This window comes from Amphiura filiformis, chromosome 20 (assembly GCF_039555335.1).
Source record: "Amphiura filiformis chromosome 20, Afil_fr2py, whole genome shotgun sequence".
Taxonomy (NCBI): Eukaryota; Metazoa; Echinodermata; class Ophiuroidea; order Amphilepidida; family Amphiuridae; genus Amphiura; species Amphiura filiformis.
In genome coordinates, this window is record NC_092647.1 from 2634147 (window position 1) to 2660643 (window position 26497).

General features: G+C 36.4%; 1 protein-coding gene across 1 annotated transcript in view; it reads right to left on the bottom strand.

Annotated features, from left to right (window-relative positions):
• The window catches only part of LOC140142761 (dolichyl-diphosphooligosaccharide--protein glycosyltransferase subunit STT3B-like), a 170409-nt gene that overhangs the window by 15858 nt on the left and 128054 nt on the right, over nucleotides 1-26497 (bottom strand). The window contains 6 exon segments of the mRNA XM_072164750.1: nucleotides 941-1095; nucleotides 3667-3715; nucleotides 5010-5156; nucleotides 10844-10942; nucleotides 14475-14532; nucleotides 14534-14574. Of these exon segments, the coding sequence (XP_072020851.1) occupies nucleotides 941-1095; nucleotides 3667-3715; nucleotides 5010-5156; nucleotides 10844-10942; nucleotides 14475-14532; nucleotides 14534-14574 (549 nt within the window).

The window sequence follows — 26497 nt, forward strand, 5'->3', positions numbered from 1 at the left end:
CTCCATAATTTGTTGTTGTTTGATATTGCCCTTGTGTATTTGTTTAAAAAATGTATACTTATTATATTTATATTTGATTATTATGTGACTTGTTGTGAATTATGGGAAATAAATTACCTTGTATCTTGTGATACAAGGCGGTGCATCTGTAGCACGCGATGCGGAACGAAGTGATTGCGCCCTGCAGACACCGCCTTTGATTGTGTGTCTATTCACATGCGAAAGTTACTGTCTTAGGAAAGCCAAAAGGACTATAATAGACACTCATCATTGACCAACAAACCAAGTGATTGATTGATTGATTGATTGATTGACTTACTAAAGACTCTCTCATCATTGATGTTTTTGATTACAAACTACATTGACCAACAAACCAAGTGATTGATTGATTGATTGATTGATTGATTGATCGATTGATTGATCAACTGATTGATTGATTGATCAACTGATTGATTGATTGACTTACTAAAGACTCTCTCATCATTGATGTTTTTGATTACAAACTACATTGACCAACAAACCAAGTGATTGATTGATTGATTGATCAACTGATTGATCAACTGATTGATTGATTGACTTACTAAAGACTCTCTCATCATTGATGTCTTTGATGACAAACCACAGGCCTGCTGGGAAGGTACAGGACCGAGTGATTGATTGATTGATCAACTGATTGATTGATCGATTGATCAACTGATTGATTGATTGACTTACTAAAGACTCTTTCATCATTGATGTCTTTGATGACAAACCACAGGCCTGCTGGGAAGGTACAGGACCGAGTGATTGATTGATTGATTGATCAACTGATTGATTGATTGACTTACTAAAGACTCTTTCATCATTGATGTCTTTGATGACAAACCACAGGCCTGCTGGGAAGGTACAGGACCGAGTGATTGATTGATTGATTGATCAACTGATTGATTGATTGACTTACTAAAGACTCTCTCATCATTGATGTCTTTGATGACAAACCACAGGCCTGCTGGGAAGGTACAGGAGAGTATATGCAGATCAAAGAAGAAAGACACCCAGGTAGTCGGCTGATGCTCAGAGACAGACGCAATGATGGGGATGTGAATTTTGGCATATCTGTGGAGGAAGAAAATCAAAGATATATAGTAGTATATTGATTTATTTGTTTATTATTGACAAAATCATCAAGATGCGTTCTAGATTGTTTATCCCATTATATTCTTTCTCATTATTTTGTAATAACAATGATACCTCCTGTTTAATAGCGACTACAAACACAAGATTGAGAATGTGGATAGGCCTATAATATTTCACACGGACTGAAGGACGGACGGCAGCGTTTTTACTGTCTTACTCCATTCCATAGCATAAGACAATGAATAGACGATGTCTTATGATCCAGGAGCACGACTATTGGTCCAAATGTCTCAGATGCTGCCAGATGTAAAATCTGCTCAAATGCAACGATGTCGGTTTCTCTGAGATGTCCCAAACATGCAAATCTGTCTCATACAAGCTAGATTAAATACTTGTTTACTTAGGGAAACCAATTTCGCCTCCTGTTTTTTTTTTTTTAGTACCTCATTTCAGAGGCACTGATTTGATTAGATTGACAGCAACCCTTTTTTGAAAAGCGATGCCGCTTTTGGGAGTTAGAAGCAAATTTGATTTTTGCACAACACTTCTTGTTATACTTATATACACTGTATTGTGCTATTCCAGTTGAAATCCCTACTACCCCTGTGAAAGATTTTGGAAATATCTTCCACAGGGGCAGTGTATTTTTCAAATTTAATTGGTCAGGGTTAATCATTTTGAAACCCATACTCCTCCTGTATTATGGCTTTACCTATTTCTTCCACAACTGGAGTGAGTATTTCAAATGGAAGCTACCTAATTGTCTATTCTATTTGAAAATCATACTCCCTCTGTGGCAGGCTTTAGCTAAATCTTCCACAGGGGTAGTGTTGAATTTAAATGGAATAGCCCATTGATTAAACAATGCCATCCAGCTTAATGTAGCATTTTTTGTAAATTTACCGACTGTTCACAATTATATACATTCGTTTGCAACTGTTACTCCCTATTCCAGAAAAATACAGCACTAATTTTTTTGGATTAAAAAATATTATCCTGTTGTGCCAAATAAAATATAGCTAAATCTTAATCGTTTAGTTAGTTCTAACTGGCAATAAAAGTAAAATTTGAATAGTTTTGCAATTTCAGGGGAAATTGGCCAAAAACATGCAATTTGGATAGTTGATTTGTTTTATTCAGCTACTTTTTGTTAACTCTGTCTTCATGTATACTTGTATTCTTGTTTGTATATATGTGTATCTAGTTTTTTGCCCCTTGGATTAGATTTAATTTTCTAGATAAATGCTTATTTATTATTATTTAAATGAATTTTGCATGATTTCTGACAATTTCAGTCACAAAATTCAAAGACTTGGAACAAGTCTAAGCATTCAGAGTTTATAGTCTAGGCTATGAGTTTGTGCATAAATTTAATATTTTATGTTAATTTCGATAATTGATTAAAAATGATGGGTTTTCCAAAAATTAGACTACATAACATGAAATTAGTCTTTGTCCAAGTCTTTGGACTTGATTGCCACAGCATACAAAAAAACACCCTAAAAACACATGTTTTTGGCCCTTATTTCCATAAATTGGCCAAATATTAAAATTGGGCTTTTAATATTGCCAGTTTAGAGCTAAGTAAAGGATTAGGAATTAGCTATGTTTCATTTGGCAAAAGAGGATAATATTTTTTTTTTCCCAAAAAAATTAGTGCTGTATTTTTCTTAAATACACATTAGATAAATGTTATTACGCTAGAAACAAACAAGTATAATTGATGTTAACAAAATGCAAATTGTGCAATTTGGAAACAAATTTTAATTACATTTTGCACTGAATTGACATCTGGTAATGTTGTACTGATGACTACAAAGGCTTTGCAAAACCTGATTGCTTTTTAAAGGCACTCAGCCAATTTTTAAGAATAAAAGCCGTTCCTGTTTACCTGTCACAAAAGGAAATATTTCATTTGTTTGGCTATATCTCAAAATCAATATCTTCCGACTGATTCTGCTAGATTACATCACATATGTATTTGCCAGCTTAGTTACGTAATGTTACTACGTCAACTGGATCACACGCTTGAGAAATGAACCACGATCAAAACAATCACCACACAAAGTATATGGCACTCAAAGGCATACCAAAATAGCGTGATCCGGTAACCAAGAGAATTACGTAACCACTTCGATGCTGAATACCATATGTACACCATCTGTATAGAGTTGAGTTTAAAGGTGCATTCACAGATTTTGTGGTGATGATCATCTTGGTTGGTTTTTAGATATATGCTCATGTAACATGCCAAAATGATCTGTCCTCAATCTGAACTTTTTAAAGGAATATGTAAGGTCTCCACAGAACAACAAATGCAGAAAATGTTTTCAACTCAAAATCTCTGAACCCCATGAGAACTACCTTCCTATTGGTCAATAAGAGGTTTTCATTATCAATTGGACCAATCAGCATCATTAATAGAATAATTTCACCACACAAAAAATTGGGGGTGAATTATTTGCAAAGCACCATTCTGATTGGTGATTAAAATGAAGATATCATGTAACTGACCAATCAGAGGCAATGTTAAAGGATCTAAAGTCTTACCCAGTATCATACAAAGAGTAAAAACGCCCACTCCATGGTGCTACATAGCCTGAAATGAAAGGGGAATATAATGAAACATTAACAATAACAAATAATCATTAGCTCACATATGAAGAGCTTTGTTGCAAAACCCCTTACATCCACTTTTGACTTTTTGAGAAAAACAGCTTTTTTAATTGTGCAAGTATTACTTGTTCGATTTGATTCAATTTGGGATTGGATAAAGTGTTGATGAATAGAAACTAAAAGAATAGGTTTGGGACAATTTTCAAGGCTTCCTATTTATTTTATTATTTATTTTATATCGCACCTTTTGTGGATGTAAGGGGTTTTGCAACAAAATAAATTTACCCCTTTTCTAGAAACCACCTTTGCAATCAAATTTGAGCCCATTTGTTTGCACTACATTATGTAACTTGACTAATGCTTTGAAAATCAAAAAGAAAAATTGAAATATCTCATTTACTTTTTTAATTATGAATTTTAATTAAATTCGGAAAATGGCATTTTTGGGTATTTCGAAGCTACACCTTTTGTTAATTAAAATGATTTTTTCAAACATAGTGACCCAAAAACAGTTCCTTTTGGTTTTAATAGGTAAAGAACATTCCAGGCTACCATTATACATCAAAAAATTTAAAACAAAACAATTCTATATTCATTTTAAGTTCAGATTTCCGGAAATTCCCTAAGATTTACCAAACGGGAAATATGTGATAACTCCGAAGGGAAGGTAGTATGAAGGTCAAACAACCACCAAAATGTGTATTTTTACCCACACTATAATATTATGCCAATAACTCAATTTGGCCAAAAGTGGATGTAAGGGGTTTTGAAACAAAGCTCTTCATATATTAACCAAATTTCAATGATTTCACAACAAGAATCTATGACCCCGTTTACACAGAGAGAAGTCGACTTCAAGTGCAGCATCTAATTCAGATTGCGACTACGAATTAGCATAAAATATTTCTTGACGGGGTGTTTACATGGTAGGCGACTTCAAAACAAATTGTGAATTCAACTTTTATGTCATCACTTGGCTCATGCTTCATATAACCATTATGAAATTGACTTTTGCATTTTTGACCCTATTTTGTGGCCCCAAGCTGCCCGTACAGGCTGTGACCCGGCAGCAATATGGACTACTGAATCTTGGGCCTATACTAACATAACCAGACCATCAAACCTTTTGTCCCTTCTGAGCTGAATAAATCTTCTGGGCTCTCAGTCTATATGTTGATATTGTTTGTTCATCCATCTCAGTCTATCTGTCTTTCCCCTTTCCCTCTCTTCATCCCAATACACAAATTTGAAATAATGAAAACTTCTTCCATACTTACCCATATATGTAAGAAAAACTACACCTAAGAAAGTGATGCCAGCCGTGCCTGTGACACCAAAGAAGAAAAGTGACCTAAACTCTTGCTTGGTCAGGTAATTTTGTACATACTTGAGGAACGCAAAGGCCTGTAATAATACAAATGTGCCTGTGGAAGAAAAACATGAGAGACTTCATTTAATGGAGGACGATAGACCGATATGGGCTTCAACTGATAGGAGTAAGGTTACTGGTTCAAACCTCAGTGATACCACCATGCTGTGCGCCTAGAAAAGGCACTTTACCTCAGTTGCTTTTAGCCAATTCTGTTGCTTTTAGCCAATTCTGTTGTTTTAATTCTAAATTATCTTTGCACATTAATATTTCCTTTATAAAGTATTATTATTATTATATTATTATTATACTTTGTCTAGCGCCCTGACAGTAAATTTCGCTGATCCCCATGTTTTTTCCATCCCAGCTCGATCTACCAGCGATTCCCGCTGTTGTTTGGTGCCACGCCAGCACCCCCGGTACACCCATGGAGGCCGCCATCTTGGGAAAAGGGGTGCTGGCGACGTCGAGTCCCCCAGCCATGACTACGCCAGTAACAGTACACGCTCCCGACTGTCAATCATCGGGGTCAATCACCTCGAGCTTGACAACCATATCTGAAAAGACTATTGCCAAGTCTTACGTGTAGGCGTGAAATTCAGGTTAATTTTTGTGATTGAAACAGTATTTTTCTTGTATAAATCTTGGTCTGGATAGTGGGATTGTTGGTGTATTTGATGTATTTAATAAATTAAGTTTATGGATGCGCTAAAAATATTATTAAAAGTATTAAAAACAGCTGTTCAACATTCGAAAAAAATACACTGTAGCAGGCTTGAAAAAGTCTAACCTTGGTTGGAGCAAGCCGTGATTTTTACGGGCAATTTTATTACTTGAACGCAGAGCACGGGCGCGATGCAGCCGGTAGAAATCATGGTAGTGTTCTAGGCCTACGCGATGGCAGGGTAATGGCAGCGTCCCTAGTTTTATTTCATTTCTCCTTGACTGACCCTTCCCAATCTTTATTTATCCCCTGCTTTGTCTACAACATATAATCAAAGACTGAATTAAAAATATCTTGAGTCTGACGTCACATGTCAATCAAACTCTGAGATGATTTGTTTGCAAGATGTCTTTTTAACCCACCTGCCGATTGGCCAAAAAAGAAGTTTTCATTATCAAGTGGCCCAATCAGCAACATTGTGAGAACAATTTCACCACGCAAAAAAAAAATTGGGGTGAATCATTTGCAAAGCTCCATTCTGATTGGTGATTAAAGTGAAGATATCACATAATTGACCAATCAGATCGGACGGTAGTGCTCAGGCTCCAACAGCTGTACTTCTACTCCCATGGAGACATTCATATCAGTGTTTTTTATTCCTTCTTTCTCCCTCATTGCAATTTTTCTACTACATCTGAAGTAAAAGTAGGTCTTCTATTTAAAAGTTCATCTACACTGAAAGATAAACACCAATTTCCTTTCTTTAGCTTAAAATCAAATATGTGCCACTGTATTTCTGTCATCTTTAAAACCGCAAAACTTGTCTGTTTTTGTCACAAACTGGCCAGATAATTTCAAAAATCTAGGTCATAACAACACAATAGTTTTAATCAAATTAATCTAAACTATCACTCTAAATGTTAACATTTTTACTTATGCATTAGCGGTCTAAACAGAGAATGGCATGACAGAAACTACTAGACTCTTGGGTGATCAAGTAAATATTGTAAGCTATATGAAATTTACATTTACTTTTCTCCCATTTCTATGCTTCCTCTTTTCACCATATTAATGCTTGGTGTTTTTAGTCTATTTTCAAACTGATTTTCTCCCTGGGTATTTGCTATATCAATTCATTGTGACGTGTTTTGAGATATTTTGAAATCTATTATCTAAATTCTTATTATTAGTTCACCCAAAAGCCTTTTTCTATCAAGTCTGCTTTGAGGCAAAAACCGTGACTTCTCTCTAGTCCGAAGGGTCGCTAGTCCAAAGGCAGGGATGTAAGTAAGCCTGAAGAAAAAACCTGAAAAAAAACCCCTGAAAAAAGCGTGTAAATTTGGGCTAAAAAGCCCCAAAACAGGCTGAAAATAAAAGAAATTGTGTAAATCTGGACTACAAAAAAACCTGAATTCTGTAAAAATCCTGAAAACTTACATCCCTGTTTCTTTGGTCACTAGTCCACCAAATTAAGTTCCCTTATCCGAAGGTTCTCTAGTCTCAATATATAGAATCAGGGTTAAGGTTAGGGTTTAGGGTTAGGGATAGCGAACCTTATTCTATATTCGGACTAGAGAACCTTATTCATTATTCAGACTAGAAAACCTGATATTTGGACTAACAAACCTTTTTCAGAATTTGTACTGGCGAATGGTCAATTACGTGTGCGAACTAGTGAGCCTTCAGACTAAGGAGCCTTCGGACTAGTGAACCTTCGGACTAGAGAGTTTTCGCCACTAAACACACAGGCTTGGAGCAACTTATGCTGTCTGTCTATTACAAGAAGCAGTCATGGTCTTATGATCAGAGATGCCACCAGGTTTGCTCAAAAACCCTGAACTCTAATGGCTGGGAGCAGTGGCGTAGCCAGTGGGGGGGGGCAGGGGCCATTTTGTTAATTATACATAAAATGTGTGTGTTTTTAAGATGGTACCGCTTAATATCCCTTTTTTTTGCTCTTCCTTTTTCAAACCATGCAAAAAAAAATTGGGTCAACAAATCACAACTTTCGTCTGCAAAAATACAAGTTGTGCCCCCTCGGTTCCAAAATCCTGGCTACGCCACTGGGTGGGAGGGCAATGCTGCAGCGGGGGAGCTCCTGTCAAGTGGGTCAAAATGAATAACATTGACGTTTTTTAAGAGTATAGGAAAAGTGTAATTAACATTTTTACCCTCTCCCTAGTACATTAATAGGCTGTCATCAGTCTTGTGTTTTGTAATGTTTTCAAATTCTAATTTGAACTTGTGTGTGCTTAGACAAAGCATTGAATATTCAGCTACGGTACCGGTACCACTCACTGTAGCTAGGTAAGCTTAGGCATTTAAAAATGAAAAATTGTTGTGTTGCCCTCCCAAGCCTAAAATCGGGTGGGTCAGCCGGCCAGATTATTTTTGTTGTTGTTTTGTTTTGTAACTCAATCATTTGACACCTACTATTTCACAGTAAGCAATCCGGTGTTGTGTACAGCATCCCTTGCAAAGACTGTGATTCCCTATACATTGGTGAATCTGGACGCAAGCTTGAAAAACTTAACATTAGAGACCAAAGTTCTCCGTTTTGTGAATTGCAATACCAGTTTCCAAATTACAAAATTGCACCCTCAACATTGACAGACCATTATTGTTAGTATGTATTTGGAGTGTTTAAGGCAAAGCAAAGCTTAAAATGGCATTAATTAGTCTGTCAAAGTCTTCTCCAAAACACTGAATTCCGTATTCTTTACCGGTAAAACAGAAAACTTTGACCTCTACTGAACATAAATCCAAAGCGGCAACTTGACAGGAGCAAAGGGCACCAGATTGACTGGGAAAATGTAAAAGTGTTAGAGAGGGAGTCTAAGAAGAACTTCCCTCATAGGGTCTTGGAAGCAATCCGTATCAGAACTAAAAGACCCAGACTGAACCGTGACAAAGGGTTAGACATTGACCCTGTTTGGGACAACCCCCGGAACCAAGGGGCCTACAACATCTTGTTTGACGTCATTTACATCTGTGACGTCATCGGAGGTGTCTCAACAAAATCACTAGCAAAAGAAATCTTCAGAGCAATAACATTCGCTGAAGACGCCGGCTGACCTGGTGAAAGCACACTGGTGAGTGTACCCAATTTGAGAAGCGTAGACGTATAATTTTGCTTTCTATATCTGTAAAAATTGTCACACAAAAAATGTGACTCTGATTTTTCAGGATTTAGGGTCCTGAGGGCAACATTTAACAATTTTTTTGCCTTACAGTGATAATACTATTCAACAGCGTGCAAAAAGTAGTCTCACAGACTAGACTACTAAATTTCTCTGTATCAAAATCAAGTAGTCCAATGGACCACCATTAGTTTTTGTAAATATAGAATGACTGTGAACATTTTTGTTGAAATAAATAGTGTTTTCGATCATTTATATCAACATTTTGGGATATTTATTATGTGGGCATAATATAGTATACATATTATCTTTAGCACTAGTGAGATTCATATCAGTGTGTTTTTTTATTCCTTTTTATCTTTCATTTCCCCCCTGGGTATAACAACAAGCACTCTTTCTGACAGACACCTCTGAAGTAAAAGTAGGCCTATACTTACAAGTTCACCTACATCGAAAGATAAATACATGATTTCCTTTTTCGATTCAAATCAAATATACTGCTACTGTATTTCCGCCACTTTAAAACCGCAAAACTCAACTGTTTTGTCAAAAATTGACCGGATTATTTTATAAATGTAGGGCATAACAAAACATTACATTATTTTATCAAATTGATATTAACTATTACTTTATGCATTTGTGGTTTAAAAAAAGAAACGTCTAGACTCGATTGGGTAAATATTTAAAAGCTACCTGAAATTTACATAATACTTTCCCCCATTTTCCTTTCTATGCTCTCTCTTTTCACCGTATTCAATGCTTGGTATTTTTAGTCTATTTTCAAATTGATTGTCCCACTGGATATTTACTGTATCTCAACATTGTGACGTGCTTTGTGATATTTTTGGATTTGGTTGTACTACAATATACTATATTACTGCAGGGATGTAAGTAAGCCTGAAGAAAAAAACCCTGAAAATCTGGAAAAAGTGTGTAAATTTAGGCTAAAAAGCCCCAAAACGGGCTGAAAATAAATAAAAGTGAGGAAATTTGAACCAAAAAAAATCTGAAATTCAGGATTAATCCTGGAAATTTACATCCCTGATTACTAAATTATAATAAGTTCATCCAAAAGCCCTTTTCTATCAAGTCTGCTTGTGCTTTTGAGGAAAGAGCTTTTAAACATATACATGTAGGCTTGGAGCAACTTCTGCAGTCTAGTGAGGGGACTAAAATATTGCAGTTTCAGCTACAAAAACTTTTAAATGAAGCTATATCTGGCACCTTAGAAAGCTTGGGAACAACCATTTTGCCTACTAAAGTTAATTTTTTATTACTTCCGTGGTCTGTGCTGTGCACCGAGCGTACACAAGTGTAAACACAGGTTTTGACAAGTGTAAAACACGGTTTTGATAACCCATCGCCAGGGTTTCAATGTCGCGATATCACAGCAAAATCTACCGCTATATATTGATCATAACTCTATAAATTTTAAGACATCAAGTATTCAAAAGTGTGGTGCAATTTGCGATGCGACACCAGGAAACTTGACGCTGTCCATGTTCAGGAATTAGGTACATCGCAAGTGCTTCATTATATTTAGAAAGGTAAAATTTGACTACAAATATTGGAATATTATTTCCAAATTGGCAACGGTATTCAGCTTTTATTTGGGAGTTGTTGAGTTTATAGTTTATCGCAAGGTCATCGATGAAGCAGTGAGAATTAATTGATACTTTCTCACGACGATATCGCACACTCTTAACCCCCTGAGCACTACCTGCCGATCTAACATTGCCTCTGATTGGTCAATAACATGATATCTTCATTTTAATCACCAATCAGAATGGAGCTTTGCAAATAATTCACACCAATTTTCTTGTGTGGTGAAATTATTTTAACAATGTTGCTGATTGGTCCAATTGATATTTAAAACTTATTTTGACCAATCGGCAGGTAGTTCTCATGGGGTTAAGACTCTTGTTGATAACCACTTACCTGCTGCGGCCATGTGTTCACTAGTTCTGACGGGTTGGAACCCAACAAATGGAACCTGCATAGCTAATATGGTACCCAATATATAGAATACGGAAAATGCTGTGAACAGACAAGAAAAATACAAAAAAGGTTCAAAATTAGATGTAATATTGATTTATCAGTTGCAAGTTATGATAAAAGACATTTTGAGTAACTTATGTGAGCAAAAACTCAAGTAATGTTACTGAACTTTGGGCTATTCCAGTTGAAATCCATACACCCCCTATGGGCAATGGGAAACATGACCTTAATCTACCACACAGGGAGTGTGATCAGTGTCGTCTGCTCTAAAATGGGCTATTCCAGTTGAAATCCATACACTCCCTATTGAAGACACAACCTTAATAATCTCCCGCACATGGAGTAATTTCTAACAGAGTCACCCAATCAGGTGATTAACCCCATTTGAAATTCACACTCCCTGTGTAAGGTCACTACTTCCATAGGGGGTGAATAGATTTCAACTGGAATAGCCCTTTATGAACAAGACCATGTCATGTGACCATCAAGATATTAAGTAACATCAGACATCAGTTGATCAAAGATACAAGCGTCATCATACATGTATCAAAAGTTCATGTAAGTGGTCAATTTTAGTGATGTGAAAAGATACAAATCTCTATCCAGCAGTGGCATAGCCAGCCCTCATTGCTCCTGGTGGGTACATCATGTAAATATGCTATTCCATTTAAAATCCACACTACCCCTGCGGAAGATTTTGGAAATATCTTCCACAGGGGGAGTATGAATTCAAATGGAATTAGGCAGATCCATTTGAATTTCATACACCCTCTGAGAAAGATTCAACCAGAATCTTCTACTGAGGGAGAGTGAGTTTCAAATGGAGCTAGTTTGTGTTCATTCCATTTGAAATTCATACTCCCCCTGTGGCTGATATTTCCAAAATCTTCCACAGGGGTAGTGTGATTCTAAATGGAATATCCCAATCTCCTCAAAGTTGTCTTTTTTCTCTTCATCATCTTCTCTTTCCCACATTTCTTCCTTTTTTCTCCTTTTCCTATCTTATTTGTCTTCTGTTTTTCATTCATTTTCCTCATCTCTTTTCCTCCCCCCTCATCTCCTTTTCCTCTGCCATTTTTATCCCTCCTTCCCTAAATTTTTCCTCATTATAACACCTGGCTGTGTACGCCAATGCTATTCAGTATGTAAGAGGAAGTTGTTGAATTATTCAAGCCAACCAGCTATAGATTTTAAATTCAACTGTCCAGCAAAGAATTAGAACTGTCAATCCTATGGAAGCATTGGCAATCCCTTAAATCACTATACGAGTAAGCTCTTATTCAAGAAACCCAACATGCAATGTAACTAGTCTTCCCTAAATGCATTGCCAGTCCCATATTTTGAGTCCTGATCTGCACACATCGACTCCATAGTCTGGTGATTGTGACAATTTCACTAAACTGCAATGCATTCTGGGATACAAGAAACCCAATTGAAATGTAACAACTGTTCCCGAATGCATTGCAATATAATTTTGTGAGTAATGGTCCTTACACATTGGGCACCAGTCTGATGGTTGTGATAATTTAAACTAATTACAATGCATTCTGGGATACTATCTGTGGAAGAATATCCAATACCTTAAAATCACCACAAAGCTCTTATTCAAGAAACCCAACGTTCAATGTAACAAGTCTTCCCTAAATGCATTGTAGTACAATATTTTGAGTACTGGTCCAAACACATTGAATCCATAGCAACCCGAGTCTGGTGGTTGTGATAATCTAAACTAATTGCAATGCATTCTGGAATATTACTAACTCCTTCACTGGCTACTGCTTGTTTCACTAGTCAACATGCAAGTCATGCCAAGGAGTTCTGTGTTGTGGACACGTCTACACAACCCTGCTATGCCATTTTGGAACATGAACAAACAGCAAATCCACACACAGTCTCTTCTCCTAGCTATTAACACTTTTTTTGACTGTCTCACAAAACCACCTAATATGATGCTTTGGATATTTGTGTTGAGAACCAATTATGGGTTATTCCATTTAAAATCCACACTCACCCTGTGGAAGATTTTGGAAATATCTACCACAGGGGGAGTATGAATTTCAAACGAAATGAGCACATTAGGCAGCCCTATTTGAAACTCGCCCGCCCTCTGTGGAAGATTCAGGTTGAATCTTTCTCAGAGGGTGTATGAAATTCAAATGGAGCTGGCTAATATGCTAATTTCATTTGAAATTCATACTCCCCCTGTGGCAGATATTTCCAATATCTTATGGGGGAGTGTGGATTTTAAATGGAATTGCACGCAATGCATTCTGGGATACTAAAACTCCTTCACTGGCTACTCGTTGCATCTTATTTCACTAGTCCGCACATGTCAAGCAGTCAGTGTATTTTCTGAGTCTTACAAAAACCACCCTACGACGCTCTGGATATTTGTGTTGAGAACAACGCAACAGGAGCAAACAAGAAGTCCACGCTGTCAGCTGTTGACACTCATTACTTATTAATGGCTTTGAAGCTGTCAAAAAGTGACTAGCGTTAAACTTTAATGAGCTTTGAGGAAGGTGAAGAACGTAATGAAGATGTTAAAGACAGGCAGCAAGGTTTGATTTTCAAGTGTGAAATTATAAAAAAGTGGTGAGAGAAGTACAGTATTCATTGATTTTAGCCAATTCTATAATACAATATTTTCTGATAAATCTTGACCATAACCATGTGCAGGTACATACATGCATATGTACACAAACGTTCCTGCTATCAAGCATGGACATTCAGCATGAACCGTAAAGCCAAGGACTAAACATCCACTATCTGACTACAGACATACACATACACACATGGTTCAACTGTGAGAAAATATTGGGTCAGGTGCATTTTTATATTATCCACAATCCAATGTAACTGCAGTGAAAAACCTTTTGCATGTCCTTATTCGACACCATAAACACCCACACACCTACCATTGGCAAACAAGGATATATACGAAAAACACCAGTTTCTTTACTATTCAACCGTGTACACACGTTTGAGTTTTTTGCCTTTTCGTGGATATGGTTTTTACTCTACTGTGGTTTGCCTCAAGTTTGATAGTCAGTGACATAGGTGGAGAAAATTAGGGATATCCCCATTTGCAAGCGTATCCCCATTTTATTTTAAAAATTTTTTTAAAAAAGCGCAGTGATTTATAGTGCGCTACGCACAGGCACAACGCCTAGACGTTGATCCACAAGCCTCAGCACACTTTACATGTTGTCGCTGACCACTATGGCCCCACATCATTCCATAAACCATTAAACAACAATTCAGGGACTTTGCTGCTTCAAGAGCGCACACCCTAGACATACCACAAATAACCATCGCAACCAGGATCAGCTCCCCGAGTTTCGTACGGGTTACAACGAGACAAATTAGCAGTGAGTTCCTTGTCCAGGGGAATTTCAAGCTAACTCAATTTTTCCACGAGAGCATACTAGGCACCACCAGGGTTCGAACCCGCAACCTCTCGCACCATAGTCGAACGCCTTATCGATTGAGCTAACTTGACTGGGATAGAACGCCAATGTATCCCCGTTTCACACGTTTTACAAACGCAACAACTGACACAGGTACTTACATGTATAGATACGATATGAGAATCTGCCCATAAGAAGTAGCACACACACATGTAGGGGGGATTAGGTTTATGATGAAAACATAGCCTCCCATGCTGAGACCTGTAGAGAATAACAATATCAAAACAAAAAACGTAAACATTGTGACATTTATTTGTGTGCACAAGGTGACAAAACAATCAATTACATTATTATGTTTCGACGGATCCAAGTGTGTGAAAATATTGGATCCAACACATAATAATGATAAAATTGGATGCTTTAGGCCCAATATTTATTGGTCTCGCTATGAGTTATAAAATATTGGACTCGACTATATCTTGTCCAATATTTTAAAACTCATAGCTTGACCAATAAATTTGGGCTCAATCTATCCAATTTTATATCAAAGTAGGATCCCTCCATCAGTGTTTTTTCCTGGATGAGCCTGGATGACTACATATTTACCAAAAGCACAAAAAGACCTAATACATCATGTTCTTTACACCCCAAATAAATAGTTTAGTACTGAACAAAGTATAATTGATATGTAACTCACGACTCAACATGTAAACTGCTAAAAATTCCCAATTCCTGGAATACATTTTGTGCAATTCTTAGTCCTGATTACATTGTAATTTGGCATGCATGCAGTACAAAACTGAGCAGAACCACCCAGGACCCCAACACATTATTTTTTTCCCCTGAACTACAGCGTTCTGGAAACGCTACCCTCATTAAAAATGTCATTAAAAACCAATTTCTAGTCCCACTCAAAGTATAATTGGGGTGCAATGCAAAACCCAGCACATCCATTAAGAACTCGTAATCCTAAATTTGATTTTGCAGAATAAGTCAGGCCGTTGCAACTTCTATACTACACGGTGTTTTGCCGCGCAATTCGAAATCAAAAAAATGAAATTCTCCGAGATGGCGGAATTTCATCTGGGGCTATAAAAATGTTTTTGTGTCTTTACCGCTGATTCTTTCGATAAAATAATTCACAAATCCATGTACAAATTGTAAAATAATGAATTTAAAGCTAAAATCTAAAATAATTTTGTAATTATCTGTGATTTCCTACAACGTATTTTTCTTGATTTTTTAATGTTTTGGGGTAAAAATACCACATTTTCACATGAAAAAGTACATTTTTGAGTAAAATGCTGCTATATAGGTTATGATTATTCAAAAAACATCCATTGCTTTTTCAAAATCCATTTAAATATCAAATGCAAGATTATCAGATTTTTTTTAAGGAAGTGTCAAAAATCCGTGATTTTCATCCATGAATTATCACACATTTTTGGTCATAGATCCTTGGTGTACGTAAATACTATAAATAGGGCCTATGCTACCGCAAAGAATTACCATTGAAAATATTGTCATGAAAAATTAATAATACAGCTGTAGGCCTACAGTTCAGTCAAATATAATGATTTTAATATTATAGGGTCTAAAACACAAAAACAGCGCTCACGTCAATGCCCCGCCCGACCACTGCAGATGATGGTCCGCCATGGTCAGCGCGACGCGGCGACAATAGGCCTACTTTCAGGCAAAGTCGACGCCCATGCCATAACACTAAAAAAAATTATAACAATAAGGCTACAACAACAACAACAATAATAATAATAATAATAATAATAATAATAATAATAATAATAATAATAATAATAATAATAATAATAATAATAATAATAATAATAACAAGAGCACCAATGGCGCTGTGGCTCTGTGCTTTTTTGAATGTGAAAGTAATTGCAGTCGAATGTGCAACAGGTGAAATCATATACATTGTATGTGCCAGATCACACGCAATCATACATCTTGCTGGTTGGTAGCTATATCTTATTTGCAGAGCATAATACATCCATCAATAAGTTTCATATCCACATGAGGTTTTAGTAATTTGACCACAGATGACCCCTGAGTGACCTTGGATGACCCCAAAATGACATTCCAAAAATTTGGCTTGAAATGTTGACTGTACCCACCAAGTTTCATGCCCATGCGAGTTTTTAGTAACTTAACCTCAGATGACCCCTGGGTGACCTCGGATGACCCCGAAATGACCTTCCAAAAATTTGACTCTAAATGTTGACTGTACCCACAAAGTTTCATGCCCATACAACAGTTTTTAGTAATTTGACCTCAGATGACCCCTTGGTGACCTCAGATGACCCCAAAATAACCGTCTGAAAATTTGACTCTAAATGTTAAGTGTACCCACCAAGTTTCATGCCCATACAAGTTTTTAGTAATTTGACCTCAGGTGACCCCTTGGTGACCTTGGATGACCCCGAAATGACCGTCCGATAATTTGACTCTAAATGTTGACTGTACCCACCAAGTTTCATGCCCATACGACAGTTTTAGTAATTTGACCTCAGATGACCCCTTGGTGACCTTGGATGACCCGAAATTACCTTCCAAACTTTGACTCATAATGTTAAGTGTATCCATCAAGTTTCATGCTCATACGACAGTTTTAGTAATTTGACCTCGGATGACCCCTAAGTGACCTCGGATGACCCCAAAATGACCGTCAGAAAATTTGACTCTAAATGTTAACTGTACCCACCAAGTTTCATGCCCATACGACAGTTTTAGTAATTTGACCTTAGATGACCCCTGGATGACCTCGAGTGACCTTCACCCACTAACCAATACAAACTTGTTCTGTCTGGGGTCAAGATGCACCCGCCCACCAAGTTTGAAGAATGTGCGACCCTAGTCTCCGAGAAAAAGGTTTTTGCATATTATGCATAAATTATGCAAATTAGGTAGGTAATTACCATATTTTGCGCTGAAAATCGAATCAGGTCGAGATCCTCTGGTCATGCTACCTCCACCACTTTTCATCATCATAGGGCTTAGCATTCTTACGGATCCCCAGAAACAGCTTCACAAGGCGGATTTCTTCAGATTTCCAACCATTTTGTAGAAGCGCCCGCATAAATTATGCAACTTAACAACTAAATGCGCATACTTTTCGCCAAAAACTAATCAGGTGATCAGCAGGTGTGTATCATTCCTGTCACAAGGTTTCGTTACCATGCACCGCTATCAATTTGCGCTGATATTCGCATAAATTATGCAAATTAGCTATGTTAATTTGCATATTTTCACCGAAAACATACAATTACGAAGCAAACTTGGATACCCTTCCTCCCACCAAGTAGCGTCCCAGTAGGTCTTACGGTTCCCCAGATACAGCTCCGGACAAACATTCGGACATCCCACCCCCACACACAGACGGAAATAGTGATTACTAAGTCCCATCCTGAACAAAGTTCAGAAATGAAATTTTATCAATTTGCGCTGATTTTTGCATAAATTATGCAAATTAGCTATGTTAATTTGCATTATTTTTCACCGAAAACATACAATTACGGAGCAAACTTAGATACCCTTCCTCCCACCAAGTAGCGCCCACGTTACTCGTGAGGTCTTACAGTTTCCCAGATACAGCTCCAGACGGACACACGGACATCCACACCCCGGACAGACAGAAATACTGAGGCGAGACAAAAAATGAAATTTTATAACAAATTTTTGTGACTTGAGATCATTTGCATTTTTTGTAAACACCAAAACTGTTCTGTCCTGACATGTCTGTTGTGTCATGTGTGTTGAACCCGTCCAACCCCGTCCAACCGAACAATCGTAAGTTCTGTTCGGATCTGGATCTGCCTGGTCTGGATGCTGTACTCGATTAAGCAGGACTAGCCTACATCACATCAGTGTTTATTTCTGATAGATTTCACTTCATGATTTTTTCTTCAATTTCATCACTTACGAAAGTACAAAAGTAGACAATCTAGTAGTCAGTATAACCTCGGAGCAGTTCGTGTGAGACCTACGTACATGGAATAGTAGTACATGGCTTCCGAATTTGGAACTTCACATGTTCAACTTGTCATGCCGGTCGAGTCCCGCGTCTACCTCGAATTCAAAGCACTTCTATATTAAGTCCATCGCTGAATTTTACAAATAACTTAAATAAACATCTTTATATTTAATAAAAAAAATATTATGGTATGCTCGTAAATGCTTGGGAATGACATTTACCAGAAGCTCATGAGCTCAGAATGGTAAACAAACTAGCGTATTTTCACCTCGATTATGCACCGTAGCTCTCTGTGGTTGAGTTTGCAAGGTCAGTGGGTCAGTGAACTTAGTCTCCTATGCAGCCAGTTTGGTTACGCTCCCTCCACAAAAATGTTTGTGTGGAAGGGGCGGAACCCAACTGGCTGCTGTGGAGACTACTGCAAGAATCGATCAATCACACAAAACTGTTTGCTGATTGGTTCAGAAATGGTGATGTCATCAATCAAGAAAAACTAATCGATTTATTGGTTCAAAATAGCCTCATAGAAAAGTACGAAGTTTGTTGAGCATCGCAGCTTATCGGTAAAAACGTGACCTTTAACAAAAAAATCGGCACAGTGCTTTCGTACTGCACTTGCGCAAGCCAAATAGTCCCCAGAAAAGTCATTTGTTCAGATTTATTCGGGATTTATTCAAGATTCAGACATGTTCTTGACTATTTTTGACATTCCTTACCTATCTCTTTATTTAAATTATAAAGAAATAGTGAAGAAAAGTTAAGAAGTAGTCAAATAATTTCTGATCTGAACTAAATCTTAAGAAATGTACCTCCATTGGTTTCCGTCTGTATTACGATGATCTTAAATCATACAGACCAGAATAATCTCTAGCACACACAGGAACCAAGATATAACTCGATTATCGTGACTATTTTGGTCTTTTTTACTCAAAAATAATACTTTTATCGCCTGAATTTCAATAAAATCTGGAGTGCAATCGATTCGAAAATAACTTAGCCAAACTTAGAAACGAAACTTAAGTCTTCATATCAGTCATTAAATGATCCTTAGCATAAAACCAACAGCGTATTGTGGCCTGAAAATGAATGCTAGTTAGTTGCATGACAAAGGCACTGATAAGCTCCGCTCAGAGCCAATAATAATAATAATAATAATAATAATAATAATAATAATAATAATAATAATAATAATAATAATAATAATAATAATAATAATAATAATAATAATAATAATAATAATAATAATAATAATAATAATAATAATAATAATAATAATAATAATAATAATAATAATAATAATAATAATAATAATAATAATAATAATAATAATAATAATAATAATAATAATAATAATAATAATAAAAATAAATATAAATGTAATAACAATAGAAATTTCAATTACCGGTACATACAACGATAACAATAATAACAATAACGATAATGGGGATGATGATAATAATTAATAAACAATTAGGCCCTATTCCCCTGTTTTCTAATCTCTGCTTAGGCCTATTATATGTACCGGTATTAGATAGGAACGAAGTGCTATTGTTTTTGAAAGAATAATATTTCAACAAAATCAATAAAAAATAAAAAATAATTTATTTTTAAAGTTCTTGAAAAGTAAATATTTCCCGTTTTATTTCCACGCCCTGCTTAAAATGACTTGACTAAACTTGATGAAATTGTATAATAGCATTATTACTAGGCCTAGGGCCTAATACTTACCGTATGATGATAAACAAATAAAAATAAAACACGATTTAATAAAAAAAAAAAGAAGTAAACGACATTAATTATTCTATTCAACATCAACGGGTTTAGGCCTACGATGTGACTACGATCGGTATTATAATTATAGCAACATGTGTAGGCCTACATTTTCATGAATGACGACATGCAGCATAACTTCCCCTCCTTGAATGACCATTAGGCCTATACTATGCTAAAAATCACCTCAACCCGGGGAGGGAGGGATGGTACTATAGCTCTAAAAAGGGGATGCCGTCAGTAAGTTGATAAGTACACATATCTATTAGGCCTGTGCAAGTATTGCATAAAATAAACTCCAAAAAATAATATGGACCAGCCATAGTTGGCTAAAAATAGGCCTAATTAATATGACCCATGCATTCTCATAGGAATATCGGAATTATCGATGCATGGTCAATATAGTCACTGGCTTTGTACGAACAAGCCACAAGCATCCACAATAGTAAAAATAATAGTAAGAGCCTATACCTACCCTTTTTCTACCCCTACCCCGGCACCTCAACTGCATGCTCAATTAAGTGCTCATGCAAATCAAGGTCTAGGGGCCTACTATTTTGAGGCCTAAAGAGCAAAATGACAGTTGACTCATATAAATAGCCTATTGGATTTTCGCATCCTTTTTCAAAAAGTATATGCCTCGCCTAAACGAATGGGGAGGGGGGCAGATTTCATAAGCAGCGATAACATCTGCAAGGGGCGGGTTAGGTGAAAAGTTTTTATCATATAAGCCTACATTATGTTTTCAATGATTTTTTTTTTTTTGTAGGCCTAAGAGGCCTAAAAAACCCTGAAAATGCGCATGAAATTGGGCAAGAAGTAGGGCCTACAAAAAAAAACAGGCTGAAATTAAATAAAGTTATTGCCATGAAATTTTGACTTAAAAAAACTGAAAATTCTCATGCCTGAAAATATATACACATTATTATAATGTACAAAAAAGAACCTATTGCGGTCGGTAAACATGGTAAAGGTCTCACTCCAAAGCTGCAAACTGCAAAATGCGCGCATCATGCACACGAATGCACATGATGCACACGAATTTTTCACTTTATTTGGGTTGGTACAATAAAGTTAATCTTGATTTGAAACAGGCCCAAAGGCAAAATGTATTCTTACATAACACATTTTAGTCAATTTTGTCCCAGGCAGGGCCTAACATCTAGAGCCAGGGGAAAACTTGCATGAAAGTGAAATTCAATAATGCGTTTAACATAGCCCCTGAAACTGTGCATTGTGTGGGCCGTTATAGGCCCTACTAGTCTACAAAGCCACCATATTGGCTCGTAGGCCTATATCGCGAGCATGGCCTGATTTTGTGGTCATCTGGTAAGCCTATGAGGCCATTTTGTATTAAAGGTCAATTTTGGTACCTATGGCCAATTTGGGTTTTTCTCAAATTTTGTCCGCCAAAAAGAATATTGTCCTCAGTCATCATGTCAGTGGCTAAATTTGTGAATTTATTTCAAATTTAACACGGAATATATTTGGTCCTGACGCTTATAAATGCAGGTGTTCAAATTTTGTTGAAAATGGTTAGCGATGTGAGCTCATTAAAAAAAAAGGCCGATTTCAGACTGTTATTATATAGGCGGAACAATACTCTAATTTCTATTCTTCATATTTATGATCCTCCTCTTTCCCTGCTCTTCCCCTGGGGCGCTCTTCTCATTTCCTGTTATATTCTTCTTCCTTCTCTTTTCCTTTTCCATTTTCCTGTTCCGCTTCCATAACCCGACGGACAAGTTGCTCAAGCGCATGCATGACTAAGCCTACAGGAAGTTTTTCATGAGAAAACGGACATTTTGATGAGAAACGGCCAAAATGAAAAGAATGTAAATTTTCTCATGTTTTTTGGATGAGAAAAAAGTAATGTTTGTGGTTAGCTCAATTTACTGGGGACTAGCATATCTCACTAGTTTCAATGAGAAAATAATGATTGACACACACTGACACTACGGTGAGAAAATTAAATCTCTCTACCAACAGCAATTTAAAAAAATCTTACCATTTTGGCCGTTTCTCATCAATATGTTCTCATCAATATTTTCTCATCCAAAACTTCCTCCAGTGAAAGTGTCCGTTTTAGGCTTGCAGAAATATGTTTCTGCTTTTATATAGGCCTAATGTTTGTTTTTATATTATAGGCCTATACGGTATATAAATGCATGTATGGCTTGTTATTGCTTTTACAGAGAATTATAGGTATTTTAAACGGAGAAACAATATATTTTTTATAAAAGCGACAGCGGGCCTATAAATTTTTTTGACGTCCGTAAAAAAACGGAACTTTTAAGCAATAGGCCCTAGGCCTCCGTGCATGAGCCTAAACCTTCCTCGTCATTGTGACAGGGGGGCTACAATCCAGTATAGCATTTTTGATATATAGATTTTTAGAACTTACAACTTCAGATGTAATATTCTCTATAGATAGTAGGCCTGGGGCCTATAGGTACTCCTTTAGCCAACAAGGATTTGTAGGCAACTTTTAATTATAATAAATCCCTCCTCTATTATGATATTTGCACAATTGCCGTTATTTTAAAGAAAACATGGGTAAAATCTAACGTTTAAAGGTATTTATTCAATTTTTCTCACTGATTCATTCGTGGTAGGCCTACCGGTATTAGGCCTACAATTTTTAACTTCTTTTGTGAAACTTTAACCTATGACCACCACATCCACTGTGATCCGCGGGTGACCATCTTAGCCTGTTATTTGAAAATTGAATGCACGCTGCGATGAAGTTTTTACATGCGTTTTTTAGTACAAGTTGAGAAGGCTGTAATTCAGTATGACATAAATCTTGCACAAGTAATTTCAACGGAATAAATTATGTCAATCGGTATATATGTATTCTGTAATATTGAAATTAACTATATCTTTCACAATTTATTGAAAATAAATGAGTGTTTTGTCGCAATCGGAGGTATGTGCAGATTTGAGTAAAAATCGTTCATGTTGTACTTGCACATTTTGAGTAGCCTTTACGCAAAATTATTCAAGCTAAAACGAATGAAAATATATTGTATAATGAATTTGTAATCTCCTTTTAAAGTTACTGCCTTTAGTTTGTCTGTATACTGTAAAAAACGTGTTTTATAAGAGTTTTTGTGTTTTTGTTCCAAGCGCATCTGAGCGCCTTCATTTACGCTATGATCTTTTACCTCTTAAACGACTGCGTAAAAAGACTACGCGCGATAAACCTAGTTTCTACTTTCGCGTTGAAACGAACAGCCGTGACTAGCGCAATACAAAAAGATGGCGACAGCGTCGGCTTCCCCTGTGTATTACCCTGTGTGATAGCCTACTGAAAACTGCAGACAAATGATGCTGCCACCTACGATAGTACTGCGTAGTATTGTGGAGACTTATGCTAATGACAGAAAAATGCTGCTGCCATCTACGTCCACATGTTGCAAGCGTGACGATCGCTGACCTCACATCGACGATCGGAGTGCTCTATTCGTGCTCTATTCTTCTTCCATGAATAAGTGTAGTGTTTTGGAATATTTAGTCCAAATCACAGTATAACTGGGGTGCAACACAAAACCCGGCATGATCTCATCAACTCCAAAACCTTTGCGTTTTACTTCCCAAATTTACTTTTGGCGTCTTTACTCTCTTCTATAAGGCCAAGAAAAAAAATTGTTTGCTTGCCCTCAACTGAATTTTAACAATTGGGTCGGTCGGTCAGGATTTCTTTTTTTTCTCTTTTTTTTAAAGTACTAGCAAACTCTATTGTTTGTATTTATTAAGGCTCAAAATATGAAAAATCAGCCAATTTGGTTTCAAAATGAATCAACTAACATTACAAAACAACTAAAATGTTGAAGACAAGCTCTAAAATACATTTTTTTAACATCTTCAGAATGCAAAAATTTGAAAAGAAAAAAAAAAAAACTTGTTCAGGAATTTCCAAAAATAGGGTCGGTATTCTTTTGTACAGTAAATAGAAAAAACAAACTTTTTTCTGATTAAACAAACTTTTTTCTGATTTCCAAAATCAGGGTCGGTCGGTTGAGGGCAAGCAAACATCTTTTTTTATTTGGCTTAAGTATAATTGGTACGCAAAAACAAAAACTGCAGAGAAGGTATGTCAAAATCCACTTCTCTGTTTTCACTTTTGAATGTCTCGCATTACAAGGATCATGCAATTATGCTAACATCCGATACATCCCATCGTGTTACTTATATTGAACCACTAAACATTGATTTTTGCTGCTCACTTATATTTACAAACAAATTTTACTCATTGTACGAGTGAATTTTACTCGTATACATTGTCCCGAATTCAAAACACCCTATCAAAACATATCTAGCACAAATACTGAAGTAGGGCTTCTAGCATTACTACATTTAACACAAATATTGTCATATTATCTACCCTTTTAAATAATTCCCACATAAAATCACTTTATGTAGAGTTATTATCTCAAATCTACGCCTCTGCCGATTCATTATTAACCCCATACAACTTGACTGCCTCTAAAAAAACAAAAAACATATGCTACATCGATGATCATGTTACGATCATATTTTATTGAAAAGCTGAAAACCGAGCTGCTTTTCCGCATAAGAGCATCGCATCATTTTAAATCTACATCCTGTTTTGCGAGCAGATCTGAGTGCTTTCCCTTAAGCTTCTACCTCTTTCTGTTTCACATACATGACAATAAGGCCTACTTTTGAAATAAAAATAGAAGACGGCAAATTTACTCACAGCTAACACTATAAGATCTACAACATGTTCATCTATCAAGGCACAGTTCTTTAACCCCAATACATCTGTACATTGATTGAATTACCTTTGATAATTTAGGTACAAAAACTCATACTCTGCAACTTGAGGTCAAATTTTGCATTATGATTGTTTACTTGGGGTTATTGAACTATACCACTGGGATGAGGCCATTGTGGTCCATAGTGACGCACCTAAGATACCTACGTTTCTTCTCCATGTATAATTGTGAAATTGATATTGGACTATTTGAAAGGAACTTGGTCACAAATTATTGAAGCATGAGGAAAGAGAAGTATGAAGTCTGTGTCAACATCATCAATATGTTCTGATCCGGAGATAATGTTTCACAGAATCCTTTAAAACTTTTGACAAGTCATGTTTTTCTCCTTTTCTGATCATGATTATATATTTTCAATTCCACATGAAACAATAATTTTAATTTAAAACATATTCACAAATCATATAATGACCATCACCTGGTACAAAGTTAATGGGGCTTATAAAAAGAAAGTTCATTCAACAAGTAAAAAAAAAGTAGTAGGCCTACTCATTATTGTATTTTCAATTTCACATGAAGCGAAATTTTTTAGAAGACATTAACATTTCATAAATGAGCATCACCTGGTTACTGGTATGTAGTGAATCAAAGTTAAATAACAGTCATTTGGGGATTTTTTTTGTGACTGTGCAGTCGTACATGCGGGACTTTTATTCTTAACAGGGAGGGGACTTGGTATGTACACTTCTGGTGTGGTTACCACAATTCACTACATCTTTGTTCACATCATCTAAAAGAAACATATCTTGGGCGCAAAATTTCAGCTGGAGTAGCCCATTTGCCGGTTCAGTAAAATGGTAAAATATTCAATGTTGGTACTTTTCAGATTGGGCTACTTCAGAGCTATTTACTGCAACCTGTTAGGCCCATTTACCGCACCATAGTGTTAGAAAGTCTTGGCAACACTGTCGTTCATCAGAGACAGTTAACTTTTTGTATCCGGCAAAGTTGCCAAATGTCAAGCCTGCACATATCAAAGGTCCCATCTGTAATTGCTGCCAGGTGTCATATTCTTACATTGCTGTAGTATTACAGAATGCAGAACTGGCCAAATTTCTATAGAGCAGCTACTGCGGATAGAACATTCATGCACTACCCTCTTCAAAATTTCATTTTCCACAGCTCAAGACTCATCAATATTTACACCTAGCTGAACTAGATACTTACAGACAAGTCGCAACTTGGCGGTAATGGGTTTGTTTTATTTATCACGTCTCAAATTGAAAATTATTCAAACGATTCAAGAATTTGCCGACTATCATGTTCGACGCTTACCAGACCCTGAAGTTATGAAAGTATGGCATACTCTCAATGACTGGTGAATAATTAAGAAAATAAAAGTATTGCTTTGAGACCAAGCCATGTATCTATCACATGATTGAATGGAATCCTATGACATTGGAAAATGTCTGCATTATATAATTGAAGACAGAGATAAAACGACTAGTTTGTGTCTGATGTCACTGTCAATCAAATTCCCTACGATCCATGATTGGTTAATAGAGCGCAAGAGAAAGGTCGATTTATCTGGTGCCGATCGGAGAAAAGGAATAGCACAAAATGGCGAAAAATTATGTAATTTTACAAAGCAAAAAGCATTGTTGACATGGTGCCTTCGTGA